Source organism: Betta splendens, chromosome 4 (genome assembly GCF_900634795.4).
Source record: "Betta splendens chromosome 4, fBetSpl5.4, whole genome shotgun sequence".
In the NCBI taxonomy this organism is placed as follows: domain Eukaryota; kingdom Metazoa; phylum Chordata; class Actinopteri; order Anabantiformes; family Osphronemidae; genus Betta; species Betta splendens.
Genome location: NC_040884.2, coordinates 26,521,222 through 26,541,140, shown reverse-complemented (window position 1 = coordinate 26,541,140; position 19,919 = coordinate 26,521,222). Strand labels below are relative to the sequence as shown.

The 19,919-nt window shown below is 42.6% G+C and overlaps 2 protein-coding genes across 6 annotated transcripts in view; both read left to right on the top strand.

The window, feature by feature from the left end:
- The first annotated feature begins 359 nt into the window (after positions 1-359).
- On the top strand, positions 360-9,425 carry uap1 (UDP-N-acetylglucosamine pyrophosphorylase 1). 2 transcript variants are annotated; one of them, XM_029146196.3, is made up of 11 exons: positions 360-516; positions 1,278-1,592; positions 2,760-2,964; positions 3,646-3,821; positions 3,910-4,082; positions 6,051-6,244; positions 6,338-6,478; positions 7,061-7,249; positions 7,496-7,537; positions 8,564-8,630; positions 8,755-9,425. In XM_029146196.3, exons 2-11 carry the CDS (start codon positions 1,310-1,312, stop codon positions 8,845-8,847), a joined length of 1,563 nt encoding a protein of 520 aa, XP_029002029.1. In that variant the 5' UTR covers positions 360-516; positions 1,278-1,309; the 3' UTR covers positions 8,848-9,425. The 2 variants fall into 2 exon arrangements, with proteins under 2 accessions (XP_029002029.1, XP_029002030.1); XM_029146197.3 differs by lacking the exon at positions 7,496-7,537.
- A 1,174-nt stretch (positions 9,426-10,599) lies between these two features.
- The window catches only part of ddr2a (discoidin domain receptor tyrosine kinase 2a), a 20,435-nt gene continuing 11,115 nt past the window's right edge, over positions 10,600-19,919 (top strand). For 2 of the 4 annotated variants that reach the window (XM_029146190.3, XM_055508399.1), the window contains exons 1-2: positions 10,606-10,881; positions 17,708-17,821. In XM_029146190.3, the coding sequence (XP_029002023.1) occupies positions 17,740-17,821 (82 nt within the window). In that variant the 5' untranslated portion in view covers positions 10,606-10,881; positions 17,708-17,739. Of the gene's footprint in view, positions 10,882-17,707; positions 17,822-19,919 lie in introns of all 4 variants that reach the window. The other 2 variants (XM_029146188.3, XM_029146189.3) reach the window with 2 other exon arrangements.

The window sequence follows — 19,919 nt, the reverse complement described above, 5'->3', positions numbered from 1 at the left end:
AAGTCCCATTAAATTGTAACACCTTCATTATCTTTTCACAGTAGTGAATTTGGGTCAGTAAATATATGACTGCAACATTATCTTAGTAAATAATGCTGTATCGATGGCTGGTGTCAGTTCTCCAATATGCAAAAGATTAGTTACACGAACTGAATAGCTTGTTATGCTTTACTTCCTGATCAATTCCAGGTAATTCCAAAATTTAACACTCCAACCTTTATCTCACTTTACCATTAACTTTATGGATTTTTCAAATTTAACAGATATACATCTTGTCATTCAAATGCAATACACTTCCTTTTTATCTACATTCATTGATTATAACTTTCTTTTTCTGTTTCTGGCGTCACTGAAATTTTACGAGGAACACTTGAAGGCGGCGCCAGCGCGACTGCCACGTCAAACGTGACGTAGCAGGAGGTGTAGTCCGGGTAGTAGGCGTCGCACCCAGACCCTGACACGGTACACAGTTACTGGCATTAATGCTTTTAAAGCAAAGAGGAGCGTTTGTAAGAGGTAAGACGTGAACATATATGTATAAGGTTATTTCTGATTTGAGTTGACTGCTTCCTAGGTGTAGCGTTAGCCGGCTAGCTGCTCGTCCGTGAGCTGCTCCTACTGTAGACGGCGGTTAACCGTAGAGATTCATACATTAACGTGTGCAGCTTAGTTAACGTTTCGTTACACAGCAAAAAGGCATCTCTTCATATATTCCGCCGCAGACTCGTTTGCTAGATCCATGCTAATTCAAACTTTGTTTCTGTAAGAATCATATGAGGCGCATCTGTTTTCTGCCACCGTAACAGCCTCAACTTCATAATGTCATTGAACACGTCGCCGCCGTCTTACTCCTGAAAAGTTGGAAAATGGAAAGAGCTCTGATTATTGTTTTTTTAGATTATTGGTATAAATGCCATTTAAATCCCATTGAAAGGCTACAGGTCCTTTCTCGTAGTAGAGCCACGACTTCCTGGACCTTTTTATAGCCTCGACTTGAAAGGAACGCATGATTTAACTAAGCTGTCTATTACGCTGCATTGTGTTGTCACCTGCTGTGCTAGTTTAACCAGCATTATCCAGGTTAAAAAAATACTAAGGACAATAGCCAATGTTTCAACTCCACCCACAGAAGTATTTTGATTAATCATCAGCTGACTTAAACTCTTTTTTTGTTTAAATCAGATTTAAAAATCCAACTTTCTTTCCTACTAATGCATAGTCTTTCGCCTAATGGCTTTACATTTTTTGTAAAATATTTTTTTTATTTGTCGTCTCAGTCTGGGACAGTTGATCAAAGACACAATCGATCATGGACCCGTACCCAAAGGAACTCTCCCAGAGATTGGGTAAAGCTGGCCAGTCTCACCTCCTGGATTTCTGGAGTCAGCTGAGCCCCCAGGAACAGGCTGACCTAACAGAAGAGCTGAAGGACATGGACTTTGAGGAGATCAACAGTTTCTTTAAGAAGGCCATGGAAACGTCCAACAACAACAAAGACGAGAAGATGGACGGACGCATGGAGCCAGTGCCCCGGGAAGTGCTGGGGAGTGTGACGAGGGACAAGGAGAGTCTCAAAGACTGGGAGAAAGAAGGTGAGCTCCACTTGTTTTCATCCAAAATCAATGTATTCCTCAAACCATTACAGTAAGTAGCAAGGACTTATAGGTTATAACCAAATGGGACTAATTGTTCTTATAAGCATTACAACAATGTGTACAAGACCTGTCATGTTACTGCACGCACAATCTTCTCTAGAGCACTTACTGTAGCAAGCAGCTTAGCAATTAAGAGTCAGGGCTCAAAGATAATGAAGCATTTCCGGGTATCTGGCTGGGAAGCTTAATTGGATTAAAACATCACATTGTAGCCCAGATGCTGTGATGTTAAGATGGGTCAGTCGGTTCCCTGGTCTAAAATGGACCATCAGAGGTTGTAAATGCTTTATTCCAGCTTTTATGTATGAGTTTATAGTTGCCACAGCTGAAATCAGAAAATCAGAAGCTCCCCATTTGCCTTTTGTTGTGGTTGTCTAAAGTCACAAACTGTTCCCAGTCTTGAGTTCTGTGTAGGTTAGGAATATGAATCATTTCATTGTCCATTAGTGTTTGTGCAGTATCTGTAACAGAGGGGGTCTGACTGTTTAGTCAAAGTGATTGCTCCTGGCGTTGGATGACGTAAGAGGTGGACAGTGTACAACATCTGGTTTTGATTTTGGCTTTTGACGTACATAGGCTTGTTGCTTGACCCCAAATCATGAGGTCACCCCAATCTGTAATGACTAAACTGGTGTGCAATGCATGTTGTGTGTGTTTGTGTGGGTTTATAAGTCTGTTAAGCCTAGCAGGCCCACCCAGTTCCCGGATAGAAACCTTTTGGCTCCCGTAAGCATGAAGGGTGTTGCATATCAAGTCACGTAGCAGCAGTTTATATAAGATAAATCTGAACAATTATGAGCTGTTGGACAGATGAACTACAATAAAAGTTAGTTTTAAATCACACTAACTGAATAAGTTACAATGCCAAAGTCCTGAGTCATAAAATGTTGGGCGCTGGCTTAACACACTTCATTATTATATGTTATCTGCATTGTTTTGTATGGGTTTATTATTATTTATCTAAAATGTTATGTCTTCACTGCAGATTAGATTCTACTAATAAACTCTGACTGTGTATCATATCAAAACTCATAGATTACTGGTCATATCTGTAATGCAGTAATCGCTCTACTATTTAATGTCTTGTGTTCTGTTCCCCCTCAGGTTTTTACCGCATCTCTCAGAGTAAAGTAGCAGTTCTGCTGCTGGCCGGGGGCCAGGGAACTAGACTAGGGGTCTCTTACCCCAAAGGCATGTATGACGTGGGACTGCCATCCCACAAAACCCTCTTTCAGATCCAAGCTGAACGCATTTTGAGGCTGCAACAGCTGGCTGAGCAGAAGCACAACAAGAAATGCTGTATACCCTGGTAAGACATTGTGTTTCACTTTGCAAGTTCTTTAGAAGGACATAACTAAGACTGTTCAGTGAGTGTGGCTGTCAGCTGCCTCTATTTGAGAATAATCAACAGAACTAAATGAGCAGAGCTGCCTATTTGTGCATAATCAGAGCCACCCTCATTTAACAGTTTCATAGGGACACAAAGCTCAAAGTTATGTAGTTGTAAACCAACCTTCAGGATGACAGGATTTATTGCAGCACCACTTCATACGACTCCATCAGTTTTCTCTATGTACTATTACAACATTTGGTCCAGAAGAAAAAACCTGAAGTCAAATTGGAGCAGGGACATGAAAATCAAGCCTTTATTTAGTGTAGTTATATTTAATAGCCACTAAAGGGTATGACAGAAACTACATAGTGGCATAACTCTTAGTCTGATTGTTAAGAAGTAGCTTCATGTTTATTGCCCAGTTACAGTTATAGTTATAGTATAGTATTGAACTTTGAATGTTTCTGGCTTTAAGGAAGATCAGCTTGTAGGTTTCATTTTTGTGAAAAGCCAATGAAGACATTTTCTACAGCATTTCAAAAAAACAGACCATCAGAGAATTTACATGGAAGATGATGAATCTGTTCCTTGCCCAGACGCCTCTTTTAGACTTTATATGTTCTTCAGTACCACTTTCCTCTTTTGTGTTGCCTTCAGGTATATCATGACCAGTGGGAGGACAATGGAGTCCACAAAGGACTTCTTTCTAAGACATAAGTACTTTGGCTTGGACAAGGACAACGTCGTCTTTTTTCAACAGGGGATGCTACCAGCCATGGATTACCATGGCAAAATCATCCTGGAGGGCAAAGGGAAGCTCTCCATGGCCCCTGGTGTGTTTGAGACTTTGTAATGACTTTGTTGGTGTGTCTTAGCAATGAGTTTGTGCATTAAAATCAAACCTGTGTGTCTGTGTTTCAGATGGGAATGGGGGTCTTTACAGAGCGTTGGGGAACCAGGGTATCTTGGATAACATGGAGAAGAGAGGAATCGAGTTCATCCATGTGTATTGTGTAGATAACATTCTGGTCAAAGTGGCAGACCCCGCCTTTGTTGGCTTCTGTGTGCAGAAGCGAGCAGATTGTGGAGCTAAGGTTGGTCATGTTTGCTTCTCTGTTCCTGCTCTCCTTTTACCTCTCAGCACATCTCTTGTTAATTTGCCCTTTTAAAATTCTAAAAATTCTAAAGTCTTAACAAAGATGAATTACAATGAACTTTAGTTAACTAAAAATTAAAATGTATTTTATAAAAAACCTAGGTCAGCGCATCAGTAGACATACTGAACTGCTGTTTGAATCCATTATCCCCCATGATTGTGCTCTCATACACTATGTTACTCAGGCTCTGCATATTAGGTCTAGTTTTTGAAACTGGAGGCATTATCAATGGTGACGCATGTGAAGAAATATACTTCAAATTAGTGGTTGGTTCGTTTTCACAACAATTTAATGAATATTTCTACACATCTACACTATCTACACTTCACCACTAGGTGGAGTTGTGGGTTAGTTTTCCAGCTTCTGTTTTTATTGAGCAACAATTGCATCACTGCTTTCAAGGAAATGTAGCGTTAATGCCATTTTTTTTTAATCTACTCTTCGGTAAAAATATGCCAGTTTCCAGTTGTTCATAAACATTTTCTGAAACCTTGCCTACTATTGCAATCCAAAAATAATTTATTGTGCAGTGGCTTAGCACAGTACAGCTGTAGAGCTGATCTCCTGTGCTTTTCTTTTTGTTTGTTTTACTGAAAAATATATAATAAGCTACACACAAGTTTGAATAGTTCATAGGAGGGAGGTTTAGATAGATTGTGATGTAGTTTATTATGTCAAATTAGAATAGGGTTGGAAGCTTTTGTGACATGTTTCGGTTTTCGCTAAATTTACAGCACCAAAGAAATAAAAGTAATGAGATATGGATAGATTTTCATGTGTGCTGCCATGTGTCTGTGGCATTAAACACAAACAAGAAGGGGTAATAATTATTAATAGCTCATGGATCAGTTTTAGCAAGAGAAGTATTGGGGAAAACTTTAAAAACTAAGTTTATTGGAGCGACTATAAATATCAGTGTTTTATGAGGATCTGCCTGTTAGATTCTATGTGACTGGGATCATAGAGGAAAATCACAAAGCTCTACAAGCTGCCTTTGCTTATATAAGTTGGTCCTCCTGTTGTTAAAATGTTTGAGTGACTGTTGTCATGTTGACACAAGCAGGAAGTCAAATTTACAGCGAACACTCTGTGGACAACCCCACAATCATCAAGCATACACAAACATTGTTGAGTAATCACTGAATAAATCATGACAGAAGGTCACATGACTTTGTGCAGTTAAATGCCAAAAGGCTCTGACATTTGTGCCACGTCAACAGTGTCGGCTCCACCTGTGAGTGTTGAACTAAATTTACTCCATAGCAACTTACTCAATATCCTGTTTTCCTGTTTCCAGGATTTCCTGAATCCTGTTTTCTTTAGATTCACGTTGACAAGTTTCTGTTAAACATCCGCAAATGTGTGTTTGATGCTCTGGTTACACAGCAGACTAGCGCAGTATTATGTTAGTACCACACTGAAATTAATTCTCAATACACTGAGAATATTTTCCAGCCAGGATAGTAGAGATTAAAATATTTAACTGAACATCATCCAGAGTCTGATCCTGTTTGACATCATGAGTTGTGCGGTGAAGCAGAGATGGAAGGATCAGATCTGAGCAGGCTCCCACCCTCAGATCATAAATTACTGAGCTCCACTACAATTCATGTGGCTTCACTGTCCCCAGCCCACTCACCAACCCCGTCATCAGGACTCCACTCTGTCATTAGCAGCCAACAGATGGGGGAGAGGGGTTTTTTCCTCTTACTATAGACTCTAAAGTGGAGGTTTTTAAAGAGCATTGCCACATGTTAATAAATTCATGAATTATTTGTTTTTAACCATATCTGCTCGTCGTGGGGGCAGAAGATGTATGAAATGGAAAGTTCCAGGAAAGTTAATGTTGTTTGTGCTGTTTTGCACAAATTGTTTTCAGTTTTTGTTCTTCTGCAAATGTTTTAGGTGGTGGAGAAAACTAACCCGACGGAGGCAGTGGGGGTGGTCTGCAAGGTGGATGGGCACTACCAGGTGGTGGAGTACAGTGAGATCTCCCTGCAAACGGCCCAAAAGCGCAGTGATGATGGTCGACTGATGTTTAATGCGGGAAACGTGGCCAATCATTTCTTCAGCTTTTCCTTCCTTAGAGATATAGTAGAGTAAGACACCGGTCATGCACATTGTTTTCTATAGCTGTGGTTTGCTTTGTTGTGAAGAGCAGCAAATGTATGCAATGATGTCTTTACTCTTAGGAGGTACGAGCCAAAGCTGCAGCACCATGTGGCCAGAAAGAAGATCCCATACGTGGACAAACAGGGTCAACTCATCAAACCTGAAAACCCAAATGGGATTAAAATGGAAAAGTTTGTCTTTGACATCTTCCAGTTCGCCAAGTAAGTGACAGTTCCTACGGCAACCATACAATGAGCATTTAAATATTTTTTTGTTTATGTACTGACGTTCGTCTGAGCCTGGCACCTGGCTCAATACATACATAAACCAGACCAAGTCATCCAAGGTCTGGTCCAGCAGACCAGGCCAAGCTCTTTGCAGGAGGATGGAGGTTTATGAGCTGTTCCCTCATTCCACCTCCTCCAGTGTTAAATGACATCAGCTCCCAGACATGCTACAACTAATAGAACTTTACATTTAACAAAGGGACTCCTGTGATGATTGGATGATGGAAAAACACTGCGGGCCCTAACAGCCTCCCTCATGGTTTATTCACTGTATATCAAGTCCGATGAGAAGCTGTTTTTTGGTCTTGCTGAGAAGAGGGATTACAGTTGTGTGTTGATTGGCAGCTGCAGTGAAATCCAGATGGTCTGGATTTCTATAAGGTTCTCAGCACTGTTTGTTCTAAGCTTTGTGTGGCCATACGGTATATACAACACATATTAATGTCATAATCAGAATAGCAGATGGCAGATAATTAAGGCACGGTACCATTGTCTCTGTGATTCATTGTTCAACAGGACATTTGTTGTGTACGAGGTGCTGAGGGAGGACGAATTCTCACCTCTGAAGAACGCAGACAGTCAGGATGGAAAGGACACGCCCACAACAGCCAGACACGCGCTGATGTCGCTCCACCACTGCTGGGTGCTCAACGCTGGGGGCCACTTCATCCACAAGGATGGCACGCATATGCCGGCCATACCAAGGTGCACAGCCTCATGTGTCATATCATTACATGAAATACGTATCTGTCCACGGTCTGCACGTTAACAGACACAGGTTCCTCAGGGGCACGCCCACCTTCCCAGCACTCTCCAGTTTGTTCACAAACTGTATGCACTGGCTTTTTTTGGTTTGTTTTATAGACACCTTTTAGCCTCACACTGTCACTCTTCCCCCTCCTTTCTCTCACGGTTGGTCTTGCTCCTGTGTGTCCCGTGAATTGTTTCCAGAGACGGAGCAGCAGGGAGTGTCACAGATGATGACAACACAACGTAATTATCCCCCTGAAGTACTGAGTGCATGGTGATGGGGTTTTGGCTTTCTGTCTTTTTCACTCTTGCTCAATTGTCTTAGTATCGCATAACATTACATCTGATCCTTCTAGTATTATTTCCTTCTTTCCAACTGAAAAGAGGAATCTGCATGAACAGAGGCCAGTCGACAGCTGGTTTTCTGTGCCTGCAGTCAGTTGTGATGAAGGATGTGACAGCGAGGATCAGCTTAGACTGTAAATGCAGTACTATTAGCGTCCTGGTCAGATGATACACAGTCATAATGACCTGCTGACAGATCACTTTCCCTGAGATGAGATCGCTACTAATACACAAATTGTGTTGCATGCTGGGTAATGGGCACTGGTCACACTTTCTGGCAAACAGCGACAAGTCCGCACTAGAGGATTTGTGAGTGAAGCGGTTATGACATGGGCATCTGCTGCTTGCTAGTTGGCTAGATGAAATGAGCATGTGCTTCAGTAACATTCATTGCAGCTGCGAGTTGTGTACAGGCTGTCGGAGACTACGCTTCGTCTTTAATCGTTCATCCTGCATTCTTACATCGCAGCTGTGCAGACAGCTGCTAAGCAGAGCACCTGAAGCATCTAATGGGAGACTGGTGATTACTGTGTGTAATAAATGATTACTGTGTGTAATAAATGATCTAGAAATGAACAAGCTGAATGGTGGCAATGTGGTGCAGAGTCTTTAAAAAGCACTGGGTGGAGATGCATGGACATGGCCAGTCATTCATCTGTTTTCTTCTTCTCATTTGTTTTCTTTCTTCTCTTCTTCTAGAGGAGTCTGTTATGGGTCAAAGGACTAATCACTGGTTGCGTGTGGGAATGATGCAGCTCTGATTGTCTGCCTTTGAACTCTAATCACAAGCCACAGTAGCAGAACAGCTGTGGCAAGGATTTACAACTGTCACAACTGATTCTTTCAGCTTTGCTTTTCACAAGGCAATCACTCATTCGTCCTCCCTTACCTTTTCAACCTTCCTGATATTGTGCTTTTCAACAGTCTGAAGGACGGAACAGACCTGCCCATCAAATGTGAGATCTCCCCACTGGTGTCCTATGGGGGAGAGGTAAGGAAGCGAGTCCTAACAGGATAAAATAGAAACTCCACATTGTTCTGCTCCTGCTATTGATCGGAAATATCTTTCTGTACAACCCCTAACAATGTTTTAATGGTGTCTGTGCACCTTTAAGGGTCTTGAAGACTTGGTGAAGGGAAAGAAGTTTAAACCAACCCTGACGATTGACGAGCAAGGAGTCCATGAGTTGGTGAAGAATGGAGTTTAGACAGAAAACAAGAAACGACGACCCAGAGAGAGAAGACCAATGTGTGCGGGTCTCTCGTTTGTTTGAAGAAACTGTGATGTCATCGCTGTGCAATAACTAATGTAGCATGCATGTGTCCACGATAGAATCTGTCCCATCCAAAGTGAATGAAAGCAAAGATGAAGTGTCTTGCTTACCTTTTAGCACCAGGTTTTCTTTGGTCTGTATGTTGATGTCATACATACTGTAGTTTGAACACAGAATGAGATGAAGGATAAAACAATCGTACTGACTGGATGAAGCAGTCTTCAGGTGCATCTATTTATTTTGCCTATGAGACTTATTTTTATATGTACTGATAGATGCTCTTTAGGTGGGAATGGCCATCTACTTGTCTTACCTGGTGATTTTTATACAACAGTGGACTAAGATTGAATAATCAGAACATTTCTTCTTAGCATGTAATCACAGTACATGGTACTGGCTGTGGGGGGTATTTATAACATTTGCTTATTTTCTGCCTGTAATCATTGAAGATTCGTTATCATTCAGATTTACCAGACTGTTAATTTTGTTAAATAAATCTCCTCCTTGGAAAACCTTTGTGTGTGCTAGTGTGCAGAAGTTGTATGTTTTTGGACGTTAAGCGCCCAGTTTGTGGATGAGTGAGTTTTACTTGCCTGTGTCTGTACAGTGTTTTCTGCATTATAGTTCCTAGTGTCACGAATCAGAGTTTCCAGCACATGGTTTGTGTTTAAGATGGGCCAGAGCATGCAACACTGCTGCACCTTCTCAGGAAATATACTTTGTGGCTCCTTTCTGACTCATTTTCTGTTGAATTTTCTCTCCAGCTCCATAACTGTATCACTGCGTTAACAAATTAGTACGGTTATTTTTAGTAAACAAAAAACTCTATGCAGAGTAATGTACAGCCAAGTTACAGACTGTAAAACGCTGCCTTAGTACAGTATTGCTTTGAGCGACACGCTGCTGCAGGGAACATGCAAATGTTAAACCAGCATCAGGAAGTACTTATTCATATGCACAGATTTTGACTTGGTAATGGCTCAAAAAGGCACATTAGTAGCGAACTGGAGTGATCACAGTTCATTCTGAGGACCCGAATGATAAGAAAAGTCATACGGTTTATCTTCTATCCATTGTGTTGACCTGCCGGCTTCATACAAATTTTCTGGATACATGTTATGAGAAAAACAAATCCATTTTAATAGAATCTTTTTTAAATTTGATGGATGGTTGATTTTTGCAGACAAACTATTAATCCAGAACTGGAGGGGTTTTAGCACTTAAAAAAAACTGAATTCCTCTTCAACTCAGGTAACAGGGTTCTCATCAGCTGGAGCACAAACTGACCTCTCTGTGAAACTCACTTTTCCTGGGTCTGGTTTAACTATTAAATCGGTGACAAACTGCAGCATTAGTCACGTAATGAAAACAAAAGCTGCTTGGTTACGCATTTGCAAAGTCAAAGATCATTAACATTACAAGGATCACACTCAAACGCTCACAGTGTGATGTTAATGGGATACATTTGGAGGTTTCACAGTAAAATCCAGACTTTTGTTTGGGTTTGTTTTGTGATACACTGACAACTCACTTCAGTCTCTAGACTGAAGCGACAGAGGAGTGATTTCAGAGTAGCAGCACAAACAAACACTGTGCTGAATCCTTGTTGCTTCAGCCTTTAGCTGTCAAAAGAAAGACTCCTTTCAGGAGGAAGAAAGCTTTGGGATTGCACATTGGATTTGGCCTTAATTGAAACCGTATGTGTGGCATGTGGAATTCTGGGACTTTGGCACGCTCCCAAGAATCCACAGAATGCAAAGTTATCCCCTCTCTCCCTCTCTCTCCTTTTTTTCCCTGTGTGCAGGGGATGTCTTACATCAGCCAGCGAGTTCTGAGGAGAGAGACTGGGCGAGCGAGCGAGACGGAGAAGGACTCGGGGTTTAACCTCCAGCCGTCTTGACTCTCACTGGAATAAAATCATAAAATCATCTCAGAGCAAATGGTCTGAAAGGATAAGACATCTCAGAAGTAAGTGATCCTTCTTCCCCACACCGTTCCTCCTTGACACTTTCCTTTTGTTTCGTCCTCGTTTGAACTCTAAACTTTCCTACTGTTTTCAGGTCTCTTGAAGCTTCCTTTAGTACCGTGAGGTTTTCTTGGCTCATTTCACTGTGAACGTCCCATTAGCATGAAGTCCTTGTGCCTTTTGAGTGAAGCGGCTGCTGTTTGCATGGCAGATGTGGCGTGTGGAGCGCTAAGCGGAGCCACATTCAACCCTCTGCTCTGCCGCTGCAGATCCAGCTGTTTCCAAAAGCGAAGCAAAAGAAAGTGGTACAACCTCATTAAACTAAGTGAAAGACGTAACTTTGTTCGTGTTCATGCCAGAGAAGGCAGCTTTTTTTACATTTTGCTTCAATTTATGGAGGTGTCATTTAGTCTAGACGTTGTTTACAGCAGCATCCCAGTGACTCTCTTGTGCAGTGGCTCCAGCTATAATCCAAACAAGAACTGCAGTTAATTTAAAGATATTGTGACTCACACACATTCGCGTTAGTTGTTTTGTGGCAGAAAAGCTTTAGAGAAGTTAAACAACAGATTCATTTATGGCAACTTCAATGATTTCAAAGCTTACTGTGGTCAGCTGACCGCCCAATAAATGGTTTCCAGCCTTCTACGCATAGCTATGTACTGGTCAGTGTCATGTAGGTGTCACATGGTGGTAGGTGGTATGTTAGTGGGTGATAGATGTGCACACAGAGGCCCTTTCTTCTTTCCCTTTTTTCAACTCACACTGAAGAATTAGGAACAGGTACAGCCTCGTACAGCAGCACTCAGTGAGCTCAACCGTTTACAGCACCATGAGGAGTCATTGTTCCAAAGAGGTCGAGGTGGCTCTGATGTCATGTTGGCTGCTTCCATGTCTGACTGGAAGGTCTTCATTTTACTTCCACAATGTGTTAACTGGTAAAAATCAGGTGTTGAGTGAAATTTGCTGTTGATGAGATTTGGAGAAGTAGACACAGACATGCCTCAGTCTTGCAGCTCTAGTTAATATTAAGTTGGTATTTGCATGCGTATAGTGCAATATGTGATGTTCATGCTCATACTTAATATTAAAGGTGAATAACCTGATAGATTCCTTCTGTAAAAGCAGAATCCAGCTCAGATTCATGTTCATTAAGATTTAAGTGAAGATTGTGCTTTTTTTACCACTGTCTTTTCACCATCCACTAAAGTTGAGCTGTGCCAGATCCTGTGGAAACAAATTTAATGGAAGTTCAAGGAGACAAAGCAAATTGTGGAAAACAAAAAGCAGCATTACAAAATCTGACCACAAATTAAATCGAGGAATTCACTGAACGCCACAGACTGACAATTTATGACGCTGTCGATGTTTCGAGGCGTCGGGGTTTTTCGTTTAAGGGATCTTTGATGTGTTCTTCCTTGACTGGTGGCGTAAATAGGAAAGTATATTTTCTGGGCCACTAAGCTCTTTGTCAAAGCAGAATGGAGAGGCTATTGCTTCTGACAGCGAGCTATATGAAATGCCTGTGGTTGCTGTCACAGGGCAGTGGATAATGGACTCACACGCAGCTTTTTTTAATTTGTTGAGACAGTTGGAAAACAGAGAGCGAGGGAACATTCAGGATCCCACACTGTCCTCCCATTATTCAGCTGCAATGTGATATTGGATGTGCACACACACACACACACACACACACACACACACACACACACACACACACACACACACACACACACACACACACACACACACACACACACACACACACACACACACACACACACAGAGTAGAGGAGTATAAGTGAAGCGCACCAGGAGCCTGTTATCACTGCATCTCCCTCTCTAACATGTCCTTTTAATTAGGAGCCCCTCCCTCCAGAGTTTGGAGGTTGACTGACATCCTTACGTACGGACCCTAATCACACAAAGCAAAGGCTGTAATTTCAACCCCACATTCAAAACACTGTGCTGGTGCAACCCAGTGCTTAGTTAGCCTGGCTGTAATCTGATGCAGAAATTGTTTGATTGGACGGGTTCTCAAATCAATGCTTCTGGCAGGAGAAACTAGCTGTGCGCTGGTGCTTTTTGAGGTTTGTGCTGTAATTTGGTAAAAATAGCCCTTTAGGGAACATCCCTCTATCGTTGCCTTTGCATCTGACATATTGTTGAATTAAGACCCAGCCCAACGCAGTGTCCTGCTTATTACCTGGCTTTCAGGTTGATTAGGTCGCATGTCGCCTACTGTACCTCCTACTGAAGGTCTGTGCTCCAAACAGGTCATCACAACCTAAACAGTGGCCGAGGGAAAAAGATAGATGCTTTTACCACACAGCGGCTGCGTCCTCTCTGTTTGCACATGTGGCCCGCGTGTCTTCATCCTCCCTCCGCCGTTTACATGTGGCCGCGTCTCTCCGTGTGTCAGATGCTCATTATGTGTCTCCCACCTCGCCGTCTCTCGGTTACTCGTGCGTCTTAATTACAGGATGTCAGGGAGGATCCGAGGTAATATTTCAACATCAGAAGAGGCTCCTGACGCATTGCAGGATGCCACCATGTTCAAATGACAGTGTTGGAAATAAAGAGTTGTCACTGATGCAGCTCATGGGTTGGACACGCTGGGTCTTTTTATAGGACGATCACTATCTCCACCTTATTTTTATCTCAACATTTATGCAGTAGAATAACATGATGTAAGTGTTGTGTCTAGACTTCAGAGTACTTACATTTAAAAAGTACAGAATCAGTCGCTGCAAACCAACTTTTTGGGAAACCTACTACAAGTACACTTTAACATCTGTCAAGTCAGTATTTGGAGGCAGATCACTTATTTGTAATTATTTGGTTGTTTCATTCGTTTTGGTTTGTTTAAGATGCACGGCATCAAAAGAAGGACTTTCTTGTCACAGCTGAATGAGCAAATCCTCTTGATTTGGGCTGTGTGTCGAGGATGAACCTCTGCTTTAGCAGGGAAGTGGAAAAAAGCAGCGCTCCTTGGCGTGGGCTGCTGTTTCTTCCAACCTGACAGTGTGTCTGTAGAGTTCAGGGCCTGGCTTTTCATTTTAAACGTCTGTCCTTACATAACAGTCACACACATCACAGTCAATGTCTGTCCAGAGTACGTACAATGAGCAGTGTTGCTGAAAACACTGCAGGTGGGTTAAACATACCGTAGTTGTAGCTGAGGAGACTAGTGGCACCGTCAGTCAGGTGCTACAGCAGTTTGTTCACAGGTGAAGCTTTTGCATGATTCAAATACCATCATATAGTCCATGTGTCAGTGTGTGTGTGGGGGGGGGCACATGGGGCTGATGGGAAATGTGATTTGAATTTAGTGTTTTCCTATAAAAATAAAATATCTGAGATTTTGTAGACTTGAGGGAGAAGCATAAAGTTATAATAGGAAGCACATGTGGACGGTTATGGTGCCCAGCATATGGTTATACTGTATAGCAATCAGACTTGGCACAACCCCCCCACATATAAACACACACCCTTCTACTGTATGTGCAACTCGTAGCTCGTAGGCCTATATAATATCTAAAATGAAGTAGTAGCGGCGTGTGTTATTTTGCCTACTATACAGTTACTAGTTGTAGAGGAGCCACATACAGAGAACAATGAGGCTTAAAGAGGTACAACGTGTCCCTCAGCTGGAGCTGGACTCAGGCATTGTGGTTGTAAGGTATGGGTCCTCCCCACCAGGCCTTGGGATGCTCCGCTGCTACTCCTGGAATAGCACATTTTTCTCTGTGGTCCCTGTTATGAAATGCAAGCAATCACACAACAGAGCTTACTGCCGAACACGCTTTAATTAGCCAAATGTGGATTTTAAGTCTGTTGACTTAAGCGGCTTTCTGGGTACAGGATGTGATGCTGCGCCGCCGTTTCTCCGCCGTTTCTCCGCCGTTTCTCGACACTACCGAGAAAATCTGATGTTTTACACAAACAAGGAGGCCTGGGAAAACAAAATATGCCCACCATCCTGTTTGCAAAGTCAGAGTTCTGCAGGAGGACACGGCAAGGAGCTCTCGCTCAAAGCATGAGTGTGTTTCACGTTTCTGTGGTTGTAACACGAGCAACTGCAGCAACCGGAGAGGCGAACGCTGTGTAGAGGCTTAAAAGGGTCCGCAATAGTTTGTCGAGATCTCTTCTAAGAACTGAACAAATGCGGGAGCCTTTAATTTATCCTTCAGAATTCATGAGCAGCGTGTGTGATTCCTGGTTGAGCTCTGTGGGCTCGTGGGTTTCTGAGGGGAGCATGTGTCCTTCACCACTTCCTGAACTTGCCAGGTCGGCGCTGATATTTATGGGGCACAGAATTTTCCCCCCATAAACAGAAATTCAAGTCAATCGTCATTTTATTCAGGAACGCTCTGCTCCAAGTTGAAACAATAAACTCTGCCGCCCGTCAACATTTTGGTGTTTATAATAAGGCTGTGTTCACGTGGGAGTGATTGACTTTCTTGCAACACTTAAGTCTAACTATGAACGTGTCTAAAAGTTCAGTGACATCTCCAAACTCTATAGGCAGAGTAACCTGTACTCATGGCTCTGCTTCATGAATGCTCAGCTGACAGTGATAAATTAGTATTTAGGAAAATATCGCGTTGCCCCTAAAACATACTTTTTCCTAGAAATAATAACATGTAAACACGTTCAAATTCCTAAGTAAATAGTTTAACACTAAAAGAAAAAGAAAACACATTTTAGCTCAATTATGTGAATTAGTCCATCTCAGCTGGAGCCAAGGGCATCGGATCGCTGGAGCCTCTGTCGTCTTAACTCACCCGAGGCCCAATAAATATGGGTCAATACAAGCTCATGTTTAAAAACACATGTTGTAAAAGTCTCCATCACACATAGGTGTTTGTAACATTAAATAATATACTGTAGTGATAATAGGCATATGTGAAATCTAGCGAGGGACTGTGCTCATTGTAAAGACCTGAGCACATTGTGAATATTGTGAATTAATATACTGGAGGTGAGTAAAGCTGTGACCTTTTGCCCTCACACAGCCTGGATGCCTTCACAAAACCAGGTCCAACCCTTTGATTTATATTTGATGAGAAAATGCTCCCTGGACGCTTGGGCTGCACCAGACATGCTAGTCTGCTTATAAAGGGCCTCATTGTGATCGGACCATGCACGTACTAGCTACTCTGGGCTAAATGCTAAGATGAACTAACGTTTAAGTTCTTACATGGACAGGACGCTCTTATCGGTCGTCACCTTCTCTCGGGGGCTCTGCCTGCAGGTGTCGGCTGGTTGCACCTCAAAGATTCTTCCTTTAGCAGTGAGAGGTCACAGTGTGTCCAGATACAGCGGCCGATATCTGCACGATCCGCTCCAACATGCTACGTGAGCTGCAGTAGATCTCATCTCTTTTCCTGCTCTGTCTCTCGGGACCTGGGAGAATACATTTAGCATCGCAGAGTTTGTGCAGCTGGTCCTTGTTGCAGGCCTGTGTCTATTCCCACCGTTTCTCTTTTACTTGAGGCAACTTAGTGTTACTGTAAAATGTAACTGTCACTTTTAGATTAGCTTTGTCCATTGTACTATGTCCAATAGCAATGTTATCAAATGGCAGGTTTCCCTCCCTGCTCGACACAGGCAGCCTTCACATGCATGTTATCCAGCACACGGTAAACATGTTTTTGACGTTTCCATGCATAAATGCATCAAGTGAGTGTCTTTCATTAGCTATGAGAGCAGTTAAGCTTAAGTAAAGGTGGCTCAGCAGGGAGTGGCTGTGACCTGGAGCTGCAGGAAATGAAAGCTAGAGAAGCAGGGAGATTATGTGTGAAGGTGAAGTGAAAGAAGGAAGTCAGGTGGTGAAAAGTGCTACCATTCAAGGTTTTATTCGAGATAGACAGAATAGAATAGAACAGAAGCACGTTAAAGATCTGCTCGGGAACAGCGGCGATGAGAAATTCACGTGAGATGCCGCACTGGGACCAGGATGGAGCAAGACATGAACCTTGGGTTATTTCAGTGGTAGAAGTGTCAAGACAGTGTTGTTCTGGCCGGTGACGAAGAGCAACTTAAAGACGGCTAGATCAAAAACATATAGAGTGCATTAAAGGTCTCATTTGAGAACTAATAGGTGTTCGTTTAATTCTGTTACATAAGACGTCATTAACATGGTGTGAACAATTAGCTCCAGCCTCAGTTATATAACTGTCTTTACCACGATCTTTTCCCTGACGCTGAGCTGGAAAGTTTCTGGGCTTGTACTGGTCACACACGTCAGCGAGCACGTCTCGGCCGCCCGATAAGGGAGCTGTGCCGTCCTCTCTCTGCACTTGTGCACGTGGGCAGAGACCAGTTGTTTTCACGCGCCGCTGGACCGAGTGGTCGGGTGCAGGCGGCTCGTTGGCTCGGCCTCTGTCCAGCTGAGGTCATGTCTGTGACTCAACGTCTTTCCTTCATTTGTCCCTTCATTTATTCATTCCTCATTTGTTCCTATGCTCCTAATTAGGCCGTGTTAAAAACATACAAAAACATCTGCATTTCGACTTACTCTGTTGTTTCCTGGATATTGCTTCCTGATACCAGAATATCAGCACAGTTTGAATTTAATAGACATTTTCTCATCCAGTGTGACGACACTTAATAAATGGAAAATTAAATGATCTTTTACTGACTATAATAAAAACATGCATCCTGTTAAACTCCCACTTAGCTACTATACATCCAAACAAACATCTGGTTCCCATGAACGCAGCAAAGTGTTCCTACTGCAGCTTACAGATGCAGCTGTGTGACTGTTGTAGACTTGTGATCTCACTGTAACTTAAACTGTGTAAACGTCTGTGTGTCTTTCAGTTCAGAAGCTTATCTCTGTGCGTGTGTTTGGGATGAAGCATCTGTGGAAAATTCCCTTCCTCCTGCTCGTCGTCCTCCAGCTGTTGGCAGAGGTCACATCACAGGTCAATCCAGGTAAGACTGCAGTGAGATCATATTCAGGACTGAACATTGTAAAATGACTTCTGTGTTTTTTTTTACTTCTGTTGAGTCCAGCACTTTCAGATTTCACGTAAGTGCTGCTTTGCAGGAGCCACAAAAGGGCCCCTCTTTTGGCCTCTTTGATCCCAGCATGCACTGCTGTTCCCCAGCTCTCCATCTACTGTACGGGTGTTTTTTTGTGATGTCAATGAAAAGCGACCAATAATGTTTTACAAGGAAAGAGAGAAGCAACATTTGGTGGGCAGGGACAAAGTCAAACAGGAATCAACCAGAGGTTTTCTGTTCATGCCTAAATGTTTACCAGTAAAAGTTCAGATCTTGGTTGTGATTTTAATCTGGGAGTTGCTGTCATCAGACTGACCTTTCTTTCTTCCTGGGAGGATAATGAATCACACTGCTCTAATCCAAACTGTTATTGTAATTGTAAAAGGTCACTACAACCCCACCATGCGTTGGGGTGCGTTGTTCTTAAAAATAGGATGAAGAAACGCTCCATCACTTCCACATCCTCCCGTCTTACTCCACCCCACTTCCACTATTAAAATAAAACTTGGCATTATTTTCGACAGTATTTTGAGACCATTTTATTTTGAGTTGTGTGTCATGATGATGGACATCTCCCAAGCTGTGAAAGGGGGGGCTGAGGGTTTTATAATGAGTTTAAATGAAGACAGTTGGGGCTTTTATGGGACGGGGGGGGGGGGGTCAAACTGTACTGTGTGGTCTCTCTGATGCATGTGTCATACACATCCCACAGTCCCACAGTACATTTCTGAGCTATTTAACAAGATGTGAATGTTGCAACAGCAACAGATACCTCACATCAACAATCATGGAGCTTTGTCCAGTAAACCATCCACCACCAATCTGAAGTATACCTTATTATTTGAACTCCTGACCCCAGTCTTGCTTCAGTTTTGCTTTTGTCTTTTTTCTCTTTGTTTTGTGTGTGTGTGTGTGTGTGTGTGTGTGTGTGTGTGTGTGTGTGTGTGTGTGTGTGTGTGTGTGTGTGTGTGTGTGTGTGTGTGTGTGTGTGTGTGTGTGTATCCACGCATGCACATGCACGCTGTGGACCCAACTATCCCACTGGAGTCTGTGGCTAATGCATACCAGACATTCTGACAGCAGGAAAGTCCATTGCAACGGGCTAGTTCCTCCCCAGCACTTGTACGTTAGTGTGTGTGTTTGTGAGTGTGTGCGTGTGTGTATGTGGTGCGTGTTCCCAGTTTCTGACCACTTAAGTCATGGAAAGGACTATTTGTGCATCTGATCGTGGTCAAAGTTAAACAAGTTCATCAGTCGAGGCAAAGTTGTCAAATGTGACCCTAGGGTTTGCTCAAATCAGGAACCACTAGTGATTATTTAAAAATTACAAAAAGATTTTAACCCTGCCTTCATATATGGAAGAAGGACAAATCCACCTTTGATTCTGTCTACAGCTTTGGTTCTGCTGCATTGGGGAGACGATCATTTTTCCACAGTCTGGAAATATTCATGCCTGAATTTAGTAGAGCTGAGATGTTGCACGGTGCCAACTTTCCCCTGTTTAAAATTCCCAAGCAATGGAGTTATACCATCCCTGTCTTTCCCATTTTACTCGTGAGTGGGCGAACTTCATCTCACTGTGGAAGGAGACGGTTTGAAAAGGAACCCAAGCCTGAGCAGAGCAGCCAAATGTCAAACAGAACTGGGAATGAATGAATGAATGAATGAATGAATGAATGAATGAATGAATGAATGAATGAATGAATGAACAATTATCCGTGAATCAATATCAAAAGTTGTGTAAGAGAAATTCTTTCACTAATAAAAAAGTGGACTCAGAAGCTGAAAGAGGTAAAACACAAAGTTGTAAATCTTTATACTTTTTTATATACAACAACACTGCAACAAATCCTTCAAACAAGAAAGCTTGGTCAGTTGTTCGACCTCTCTCTCTCTCTCTCTCTCTCTCTCTCTCTCTCTCTCTCTCTCTCTCTCACTCACACACACACACACACACACACACACAGAACTAGTATTTTTCCACCTCTTCCTGGGCTGATATTTTTAGATACTGCGGGCAAACGTA

What these genes read in the sequence shown, in the direction of transcription:
- uap1 (XM_029146196.3), top strand. Translation starts at nt 1,310, where the DNA reads ATGGACCCGTACCCAAAGGAACTCTCCCAGAGATTGGGTAAAGCTGGC. An exon ending in GAGCAGATTGTGGAGCTAAG is followed by an intron (nt 4,083 to 6,050) that starts GTTGGTCATGTT and finishes CAAATGTTTTAG; the next exon opens with GTGGTGGAGAAAACTAACCC. An exon ending in ACAGATGATGACAACACAAC is followed by an intron (nt 7,538 to 8,563) that starts GTAATTATCCCC and finishes GCTTTTCAACAG; the next exon opens with TCTGAAGGACGGAACAGACC.